This window comes from Hibiscus syriacus, unplaced genomic scaffold (assembly GCF_006381635.1).
Source record: "Hibiscus syriacus cultivar Baekdansim isolate YM2019G1 unplaced genomic scaffold, ASM638163v2 tig00110384_pilon, whole genome shotgun sequence".
Classification (NCBI taxonomy): Eukaryota; Viridiplantae; Streptophyta; class Magnoliopsida; order Malvales; family Malvaceae; genus Hibiscus; species Hibiscus syriacus.
In genome coordinates this window covers 7497580-7509358 of record NW_024062715.1, presented here as the reverse complement: position 1 = coordinate 7509358, position 11779 = coordinate 7497580, and the positions used below count along the sequence as shown (strand labels likewise).

The following is an 11779-nucleotide window of genomic DNA, read 5'->3' as shown; positions in this document are numbered from 1 at the left end:
TGGAAAAAATTACTTCTCATATATTCAATAATGATAACTTCCAATCTGTTCCTCTATTTATACAACTTTTCAAACTAACCACCCAACTAACTTAAAACTGCTTCTAACTAATTTATAATAGAAAAACTGATTACAAACTCAACACTCCCCCTCAAGTTGGATGTTGAAAAACATCTTCAACTCCTAACTTGGATAACAAATAATTGTGCTGCTGACTTCCCAAAGCCTTGGTCATGATGTTTGTAAGCTGTTCGTGTGTTGAAACATGTTCTGTTTGAATCATCCCCTCCTGTATTTTTTCACTCACGAAATGATAGTCGATTTCAATGTGTTTTGTCCTTTCGTGATACACAGGATTAGCAGCTATTAGAAGTGCAGCTCTATTGTCACAGTAAAGTTTTACAAGTTTCCAGCCCTTCATGCTAAGTTCTGCAAGTAAGCCTTGCAACCATACCAGCTCTGATGTGACAACTGCCATAGCTCTATACTCAACTTCTACTGAAGATCTAGCTACAACATTCTGTTTCTTTGATTTCTATGAAACCAGTGAATCACCAATCTTAATACAAAAACCAGTCACAAATTTTCTTTTCATTGGACATGATCCCCAATCTGAGTCACAATAAGCTGAAACTTGACAACCTGAAGAAGACTTCAGCAGGATTCCCTTTCTTGGTTCTTCCTTCACATACTTAACTACCCTTAAGGCTGCCTCCATATGAGATCTCTTAGGTTGCTGCATGAACTGACTGAGTAGATTAACTGCATATGTAATATCAGGTCTTGTATATGTCAAGTAAATCAGCCTCCCAATAAGTCTTTGATAAACTGATTTTTCAACCAGATTGTGTTCATCTTCATTATTTTGTTGTACAATCTTGTCATAATCCAAAGTAGTCAACTTCAGATTCTGCTCTAGTGGAGTAGCAGCTGACTTTGCTTCCTCCAAACCAGTATCTTTGATTAGCTAGAGTGCATACTTCATTTGATTCAAAAGTATGCCTCCCTTTGACCTCAAATATCTATTCCCAAGAAATACTTCAGCTCCCCCAAATCCTTCATTTTAAAATGGCTATTCAACTTTTGCTTTAATTCAGCAATCAATTCACTACTATCACCTGTGATTACCAAATCATCAACATAGACTAAAATCAAGGTCATTTTACCTTGCTGCCTCTTGATAAACAGTGAGTAATCGTATTTGCTATGAACATAGCCAGTTGAAACCAATGCCTCTGTCAATTTTAGATTCCGCTGCCTAGAAGCTTGCTTAAGGCCATACAATGATTTTTGCAGTCTACACACAATCCTCTCCCCTGACTGCAAAAACCCTCAGGCAGTTGCATATAAACTTCCTCAAAAAGATCACCTTGCAAAAAGGCATTGAAGACATCCATTTGTAATAATGGCCAATGGAAGACGGAGGCAAGTGCTAAAATGGTTCGAATAATAACCATTTTAGCCACAGGAGAAAATGTATCATCAAAATCAATTCCCTCCTTTTGGTTGTAACCTTTAGCAACCAAGCGAGCTTTATATCCTCAACCTCACCTGATACTTTGTACTTAACTCTATAAACCCACTTACATCCAATAGGAACTTTTTCTGTGGTAATAGAACAAGAGACCAAGTTTTATTAGACTCCAATGCATGTATTTCTTCTTTCATTGCTTGAACCCAAAGTGGATTTTGAACAGCCTCAGAATAAGATTGAGGCTCAGAAATTTGAGAAATAGAAGACAAAAACAGTTGAGTATGAATAGGCAGGTGAGAATAAGAGAACTGACAAGAGCAAACAAAATTATTCAACCAAGTAGGAGGCTTAGATACTCGAGAGGATTTCCTAGAAGGAATAGGTGCACTTATTGAAGCAGAAGACTGAACTGGAATTTGAGAATGATGTTCATCAGTAGCAGTACTCAATTCAGTAGTATTATTAGGAAGGGAGCTAGAATGTTGAGGACTTGGAGAATTTAAACCAAGAAATCATCATCAGAAACAAATGTAGTGGATGGGAAAAAATTGGATCAGAATCATAAAATGAAGAAGATCGGTGAAAGGGAAACTGATTTTCATGAAACTTAACATCCCTACTAATGAAGAATTTTTTAGAATCAAGATTGAACAACAAATAACCTTTTTAGGTTGGAGAATATCCCAAAAAAATAGAAGCAAAGGCTCTAACATCAAACTTATCATGGGGAGTAAGATTTGTTGCAAAACAGAGACACCCAAACACTCGAAAATGATCATAAGAAGGAGGTTTATGGTATAGTAATTCAAAAGGAGTTTTCCAAGATAAAACCGAAGAAGGCAACCTATTGATAATATAACAAGAAGCTGACACACATTCTCCCCAAAAATTAAAAGGAACTCGAGACTGAAAACGGAGAGCCCGAGCAACCTCTAAAAGATGCCTATGTTTACGTTCTGTAACTCCATTCTGTTGAGGAGTACGAATACAAGAACTTTGATGAATAATTCCCAAGGATGCAAACAAGGGAGAACACTCAGAGTTAAAGAATTCACGACCATTATCACTACGAACAATTTTAATTGAGACAAAAAATTGATTCTGAACCATTAAGATAAATGTTCTAAGACAGGAAACATCATCATTCTTAAGCTTCAATAAGTATACCCAAGACATTCTAGTGTAGTCATCTACAATAGTTAAGAAAAACCGTTTACCAGCATGAGTAGAAATTCGATAAGGCCCCCACAAATCAATATGAATCAATGCAAAAGGAGTAGCGGTCCTAGAATTGCTGACTGGAAATGGAAGCCTAGATTGTCTAGCTAAAGGACAGACATAACAAGTTTGAACAGATTCATGATGCAAATTCATATTATGAAACATAGGTAATTTTTTAACTGAGAAACTGGAACATGTCCTAAACGAGCATGCCAAAGATTTGTTTTATTTGCATCGACAGACTTACAAGTATTGGGAAAAGTTTCAGAACGAACAAAAGAATTACATGCAGCAACCGAATGATTTAAGGCAGAAACAGAAAAAACAGAATCTGCAAGAAACCTAAGCATGTAAAGACCTCTATATTCTTTACCAATCACCTTCATCATGCCATTGTAAAGATCCTGCAATATACAAAGATCAGGATAAAACAAAACAACACAGTTTAACTCATGGGCCAGTTTTGAAACAGAAATAAGGTTGTGAGTAAACTGAGGTACATGAAGAACATTAAACAATTGAAGACCATTTGGAAACCTAACATAACCTATATGTGAGACAACAAGGGATCTACCATTAGGCAGCTGAACATATTTAGGAGTGGATGTACAAGGCAAGGGATTAAGCATGCATTTAAAATCTGATAAAATATGGTCAGTTGCTCCAGAATCCATTCAAGTGAATTATAAGTAAGAGAATAGAATGTACATGCTAGATTTACAGACGAATCTGGACTGGAACTCTGAGCTGAAGATTGATTCAGAAGCCCCAGAAGCCGCTGATACTGTTCATTTGTAAAAACTGGTGGAGTTGGATTAAGCACCTCACGTGTAGAGGGAGTCACCATGGCAGCTTGAGAAACCTTCTTCTTGTTGAACTTAAAATCAGGAGGAAAGCCAATAAGGCGATAATAATTCTCCTTTTTATGACCCTTCACTTTACAGTGATCACATACTCCAGTAAACCGTCGATGATTACCGGAAGCATTGGAATATAATGCTGTAGAATCCATGAGAGGAACAACGCCAGACAACTGAAAGCGATGGGATTCTTCCTGGCTTATCATGGAATATGCGCTGTTGACTGAAGGCAAGGGATGCATCAATAGCAACTGACTGCGAATGGCAGTGTATGATTCGTTCAACCCCATAAGAAACTGAAACAACCTTTGTTGAGAAACATTGCTTGAACTTAACCGAGCATTTTCGCAGGTACAGTTCGAATAAGGAACCAGTGCATCGTACTCGTCCCACAGAAGCTTCAGACGCGATAAATATGCAGAAATAGAGAGCTCACCTTGGATCATCGTCTTAATCTCCCGATGAAGAAAGAAAATGCAAGAACCGTCGACCTTATCAAAACGCTCCTTGAGATCGGCCCAAACGAACGCAGCGCTGGAAGCAAAAACAATTCCAGCAGACAAATCTTTGCTCACGGAATTGATGATCCAAGACAGCACCAAGGCGTTGCACCTGTCCCACTGAGCTTGAAGAGGAGACTGGAAATCGTCGCGACAGCACCCTCCATCGACGAATCCCAACTTGTTCTTGGCGAGGAGTGCGATTCGCATTGAACGATTCCAGACGGTGTAGTTGTCTGGTTCAGACAGCTGATGCGAGATTAAAACCGTGCCCGGAGTATCCGAGGGATGGAGATACAACGGGTGGTTGAAATCGATGAGCACAGAGTTGGTCACCGGAGCCGTTGTGGATGGCATCGCGACAGATGCGACGGTGATGAAAGAGCTTTAGGAGTGAGGAAAGAAAGAAAGAAAAATGAAGAAGGCCGAGAAAGGAGAAAAGCCCTGGGATTTGGACTAGCCTGATACCATGTTAAAGTATAATAAGAAAATGGAAAAAATTACTTCTCATATATTCAATAATGATAACTTCCAATTTGTTCCTCTATTTATACAACCTTTCAAACTAACCACCCAACTAACTCAAAACTGCTTCTAACTAATTTATAACAGAAAAACTGATTACAAACTCAACATTAAACATGTCAAAATCTCAAAATAATGTTCTTTTTCTTCTAATTTTGATGTCAGCATTAGAAAATAGACACAAATTATTCCGAGCTCGAATATTTGAATTAATTTATTTGGCTCAAAATTTGATATAGACCCAAAAAAGTCGAATTGAATCAAAATTGACTAGAACTTTAAATGAATAGATAATAATTCAAAAGTAATTCAAACAAAACATAATTCGAGTCTAATTTGCTCAAATCCGATCCAAACTAAATATTGACTCAATTTTAATTCGAATAATTAAGTCAAAGTAAATAAATAATCTGTTTTTATTATTATATATTTTTAAAATATAATAGATAGAAAATGACGCATGCTTTATTCTCTTTTTATATTATACTATTAATTAATCATACATTTAGTAATAATTTAATATCCCATGTCCCACTAACAAAACCTCTAAAATTCAGAAGGTAATATCAATGAAAATGTCCAAATCTTTTAATTGAGTATTTCAGGGCTATTGGATTTTACAAAGCCTAAGATTATGTCATCGGTAGCACAACACATGATACAAGGGCAAGGCCACCGACGATGATTCAAATATATAAAAACTCCTTGAAAATCTAACCAATATTCAACAATCGTACCTGAGCCTGAATCTGAGTTCATAATGCAGGTACTGACCAGAAAATTCCATCTGAGAGTTTCAAATCCTTATCTAAAACCACAAGAAACATGATGCTTACCTATGGTACCCTGACTTAAGGTGAGTGCAAACACTAGTATGTTCTGTTTTCCCTTTGTACCAGGTTTTCCCATATATTAGGAAGATCGTACTTCATATCCATGTCGAAATACGTATCAGATATGGAACATGAGAACATTCCATGAATGTGAAAAAAAATATACAAAGTGATGGGTATTTTACATTAATGGTTGATAATCCAACACTGACTTCGTCTATGGGGTGTGCCTATATCTGCTCAGTTCCCTTTGTGTTGCCCATTTTCAATATCAAACACGAAAAAGATCGGCCAAGATTTGTTATGCTGATGAATGATTTCAAACTCACTTTACATATCTTTTCTAACAATATATCTTCATAAATCCCGGTACAAGTTCCACTACAGCAATCCATATTGCTCCCAAAGAACTACGGCTACCATTTGTTACTCCAAAAATAACGACAATCTTCGTTAAAAGCATTGTAGAAGGCTATTAGTTAAGCTAGGATACACCATTGGACATGCTTCTTAAAACCTTTGACTCTGTAACTAGCACACCCCGAATGCTACAGGTTATTAAAAGATTCTCTGATCTCAGAAGTCAGAATCGATATCTACATTTCAAAACTACTTCAGCTTTGTCCTAAAGGAAAGCAAACAAGGCAAAGTACGAAAGATATCATCAAATGCATTTACTTCTCCTAACAAGACGATTTCCATTAGTTAAATGTCCGGAAATGAAATCAAATTTAACTTAACAGATCATAACTTAGAACTCCAATATCAGTCTTTAACTAAGTTGTTTGAAGGCCATAACTTGAATGTTATCGACTTACATAACTACTTCACCTCTGACCTAAAGGATTGGAAATAAGACAAAGTACGGAAGATACCATCGAAGACATTTTCTTCTAGTTACAAGACAATTGACATTAATCCGAAACCTGCAAATGCAATCAAATTTAACTTAACAAACCACACTCTAAACCTCTAATATCAGTCTTTGACTAAGCTCTTAAATGGTCACAACTCCAATGTTTTCTACTTTACTAACACTTGAAAACATGGCTTTGACTTGATTTATATCTACAAGGATATAAACAACTATGAAAACCAGAATAACACATGATACACATCAATTATCAAATATAGGGTCTGTTTCCTGTAAAAATGATTTCCGAATTTTCTACTTTAACTACTTCCAATTGGCAAATCTATTCAAGTTCTACCACACAACCAAAAATCCAAGATTATCATTCACCCAAAACGGACAAAAAGGTACTAATTTAGTAGCCAAGAGAATCATTAACTTCAACAAGAAGAAAATTTGAAAGAAAAAGGAATACCCGCTTATAATAAAAGAAAACAAACAGAACCCAACATGTCATTTATCTCAAACAGTGCATGTATAGCAAAATTCACTTCATACGGTATAAAACTTGAAATTTATCTCAATGAATCAAAGTTTTTCCTTTTTTTATTTCTCAAAGGGATCAAGTCAGAATGCAATGATAAATATTTTTAAGAAGGCTTAATATCCATTATACTTTTGACCTTCGGAGCATAGAGTGAATAAACCAAAGCCCGTCTTTTGGCGACTTCCAGCTGAGCCTTACCGTCGGAGAACGCGGCGGAGAGCTGAGAGCAGTTGGTTAAGATCTTATTGTCTCGAAACGCGTCGATGGTTCGCCGTTTTGTGTACTCCCTTATGTTGTAATCACAGAACTGTCGCGCCACTCGCATGAGTGATCGGTAAAGCTGTAAAACATCTATTCTCGTCGGCGCTGCCGCCATTTGCCTTTTCTTTCCTTTTTTCCCCCTTCTTCTAAGGATATTAAATTTTCCGAGAAAATGAGTGAGATTTTCTTTTTCTAGACCAGTCGTGGGAAAAGGGGACCTTTGCAGTGCCCTTGTTCACGGTGACGGATGATTCGCTACGCTAGGTCCTTCTTTTTCTTCAAATATACCAAAAAAAATATTATAAAAATAATACACTCTCGATTAATTTATGATATAACATTCATTTTCATTTACAAAATTCTTCTATTTAAGTTAATTTTTATTAGTCTTAATAAATTCTATTTTATTCTCCAAAAATGTTTAACTGAATTCTGGATAAACAAACATTTCTGAAATGAACCATGAGACGGAGCTTGAAACACTAACAGAATCTTGGATCTTCCTGGCTATTTCTGATGCTACTAAGAAGGTTTGATTCAAGGAGGACAAAGATGAAATCAACCACGGTTCGGATATGATTACTGATAATCGTGAGACATTACCAAAGTCTTACGCATCGATCTTGGCTGACAATTCCTGAGATAGAACTGGTAAAGGCGGAAGTATCCTGTAGGATGAGGAGGACATTGACATCACTGATGAGGATGTAATGATGGGTACCAAATTTAGTTTACCGTCCATTTAATTTTCTGATCGTGCCTACCGACTCATAGAAGCGAGTATGACTCAAACAATTGTGTTGAAGCTTTTACGACGAAATATTGGCCTGAACGCTCTCGCCAACAAAGCCTTTTCCCTTTGGAAGCCGACCAAACCCTTTACGCTCATGGATCTAGAAAACGAATATTTTTTAGTCAAGTTTCAATTAGAGGAGGATTATGAGAAAGTCCTGTCTAAAGGGTCGTGGATCATTTATGGTCAATATCTCACGGTACAACCATGGATGAGGTAATTTAGCACCACTCAACTGTACCCCACAACGATCATCGCTAGGATTCGCTTCCCAAGACTTCCCTAATACATGTACAAAAAGTCGCTTCTTTCTAACATTGGTAAATTTGTTGGGAAAGATGTGGAGTTAGATTTTCACAAAAACGCGAGTAACATGAGAAGGTTTGCTAGAGTGGTCGTCTATGTCGAACTAAAAAAACTTTTAGTCTCTCAGGTGGTTACTGGGAATAAAATTCAGATCATGAAATACGAAAATCTTCCATTCATATGTTTTTCCTACGGTAGATTTGGTCATTTGAAGGAAGCTTGTACCTTTATCATCCAAGATCACAATAGCAGGGACAACTCGATCAATGTCCCAGACTCGAATCACGATGTTATATCAGATAACAGTACTAAAAGTGGGCCAAAGATAATCTAAACAAACAATCCTGGTACTTTGGTGGAGGAGTCTTACGGCTCGTGGATGATGGTGGAGAAACGGCATCGACGGCCACAAACAGAAATGACGAAAAAGACGAAAAGTACTAAGTCAAGATTCCGTTTCCGGGCTTTGATTGAGAATCCCGCGCCTAAAGGAAGGCTTAAACAATCTAATAGAGAAACATAAGGAGAAAATAATGAAATTGCCATTCCCAGTGTTACTTCCAAGGATAGAGAGATCATGCCTAATTTGACCAACTCTCCCACGGTAACAATGAATGTTGATGAGTGGTTGGATTTGTATATATTTTGTTGGTTATTATTTCTCTATATTTATTTGATGTTACTGATTTGGTTATGTTTTACTTATTTTCGTGACATGAGCTTATTTTTCATAATCAATAGTAAAGGGGGCTAATTTTTTTTTATTTTTTTTATTTTTAGAATCATGACAAGAAACATGAGCACGACTTGGGGCACGATGCAATACAACGTGGCAGAATCTAACGATCTAGTAACCAACAATAATTTCTAGAAGGTCCAGTCAATACTCTTGGAAGGTGGATGAACACATTTATTAAAGTTGTTTTAGGAATTTAAGTTTAAATTTTATGATAAATTTTTTGGATAAATTTTTTAAATTATTATTAGGATATTTTTATTTTACTTTGAATATTATCTTTTATTTTTTTAGGAAGTTTATCTCTTATAATTTTCTAGGCTATAAACAGTGGCAGATCTAGAAATATTTTTAAGAGTGAGCACATATATGTTAACAACATAAAATTTTTAAATGGGATGAGTACAAATAAAATTTCATAGTGGGCACCGTTTGTAAAATAAGTAACTAATCGAAGGAAACTCATATTTTAGGGTGAAAATCATCAATAAAATAAGTAACTAATCGAAGAAAATTCAGATTTTAGGGTAAGTACGTGCCCACTCTCACCAAGTTGTGGGTCTGCCACTGGCTACAAATACCTCTTAGGGTGAAGCTTGAAAGGTGTATTGAATATGACTTTTTTCTTCGGGTTTTTTTTATAAAATTTTTCTTTTCTTTCATCTTCGTTTTAACTTTAGTTTTCTTCTTACTTCCTTTTAAAAAAGGTTAAGCATGATTTCTATCATGCTTAGCTAAATTTTCATTTAGCCAAATGCTTAGCGATGACTCAATTTTGTTTGTGAGAATTGAAAAACACTTAACATCTTCAGATGACATTCTCGATTTTCTGAAAACTTGATTTGGCAAATGACTATCTCTTTAATAATCTTAACACTCTCAATTTAAAAAGACATCTTAGATTTGAAGGGTGTTTTAATTTATAATTTGGGAGAAAGAATCGGTTGGTTGTAATTCAACTTCCTATAAACAAACTTAGTGGCGGCTCACTAAGGTGAAACGTGATCGGATTCGATTCTCAGTGAGACACCATAACCCGAGCACGAGTTTTTTCAGTGCTTAAAGTTGTATTAATGCTAATGGTGATAGCTGTGATTAGTCCAAGTAAGGATTGAATTCTAGAGATAGACTTGAGAATATTCATTTACCGAAGAAAAAAGTAAGTTACAAAGGTTGAGCCTTGTAGACTGTAACATGCATGTATCTAGAGTAAAATCTTTCGATGATCAATTTGAAATTGAGACAAAGCGAGACTAGGCTATTTTTAATCTATCATTACCTTTCTCAAAATTTACTCTCATTTTATTTCACAACTTTTCATTCTACTTTGATTTATTTTACAATTTATTTTCAATTTTTATTCTCCTATTTTAAAACCCATATTTTTCTTTTTACTTTCTCACTAAAAACAGGATCAAGAGAATTTTACGAAGCTCCTTAGGACATGCGGGTCGACTTTTCTTCTCTTTACTTCATTTTTATTTATTTTATTTGAAAATAAAAAAAAAAATTTATTTAACTATTACAACGCTTATCACGTGCTTAATCAGGTGTCTCAACCGATTACTCAAACCAGACCGTTGGCAGCCCAAATGAATAAAGTGGGGTATAGCAAAAACCACGTGCCAAATTCCATCCCAGGATACGCCTCCTCCTACCTCATCTCACGTTAACCCTCTCATGCACGAGAATGGGATGAATATTACCATGCAAAGTTCTATAGCTTTGTACTCCACGAGCATGGATATGGATAATCTCACGACAGAATCTAAAGCAGCGGAAGCGGTTAGTTCGAATGGCTCAAATTTTATTTGCAATACTAATCCCACTTTCGAAAATTCTTTGGGTGCAGGTGAACGGATGTTAACTACGATGCTTGATCCCAAGGAGGCGTTCACGTTCCAATCGATACCCTCTTCATAAAACGAGAACCCATTGAATACTCCTTCCCCTACTATCCGTCGTACGTCCTGGACTAAAGGCACGACAACCCTTTACGTCAATCGCAATAAAGGAATAAGGTTCATAGGAAGCCCTCCGGCCCGACCATCAGTTCAGGAAGCCATGACCGATGTTATCAATAACATCTAGGAGTAGATTAAATGCCAATCCAATGGGACGAAACAATCAAATAATACGTCCGGTTATAGCCAGTAGAAGTATTTCTATTCATTTTTTTGTTATGGATTTTTACCTTCTTATCGTGGAAATGTCGAGGTAACAACGAATGTAAATTCTCGAGTCTTTAAGGAATATATACGAGAGCCCAAGCCAAACATGATGGTTTTTCTTGAACCAAGAATCAACGATTACAAAGCAGACAAAATCATAGCGAAACTTGGGTTCCATAACTCGAATAGAGTGCAGGCCATCAACTTCTTGGGAGGTATTTGGTTGTTTTGGAATTCTACCATTACGGTTGACGTTATAGCTACCCACCCTCAATTCATTCACGCGTGGGTTACATGTACAAATTTTCCTTTACCCATTTTGATAACTTTGGTCAGCAGTAGTCCTGAGAGTTATAAACACAAGGCTTTATGGAGGGACCTTAGTGACATTCAATTGGCGAGCGGAGCACCTTGGACCTTAGGAGGTGATTTTAATGTCATTCTTATTAATTCCGATACCTGGGGTGGTGCAAAAAGAGGTATCGAATGCAAGATTTCCTCCAAAGCTCTAATCTTTTTTAATTGGGTTTCAAAAGGACTGCCTTTTACTTGGAAACGAGGCGGAACTCTAGAAAGGCTTCATAGAATACTGGCCAACGAACACTAGAATAGGATTGCTCCTGAGGCGTTTATGTATCATCTCCCGCACTTTAAGTATGATCATAGGCCCCTCCTCCTCCGGGCTACCTTTTCGTTGAA

General features: G+C 36.5%; 1 protein-coding gene across 1 annotated transcript; it reads right to left on the bottom strand.

Annotated features, from left to right (window-relative positions):
* Window positions 1–6754: 6754 nt before the first annotated feature.
* On the bottom strand, window positions 6755–7302 carry LOC120122012 (LYR motif-containing protein 4-like). Its single transcript, XM_039141274.1, has one exon. The coding sequence runs from the start codon at window positions 7187–7189 to the stop codon at window positions 6917–6919; it is 273 nt and encodes a 90-aa protein (XP_038997205.1). The 5' UTR covers window positions 7190–7302; the 3' UTR covers window positions 6755–6916.
* Between the last annotated feature and the right edge of the window lie 4477 nt (window positions 7303–11779).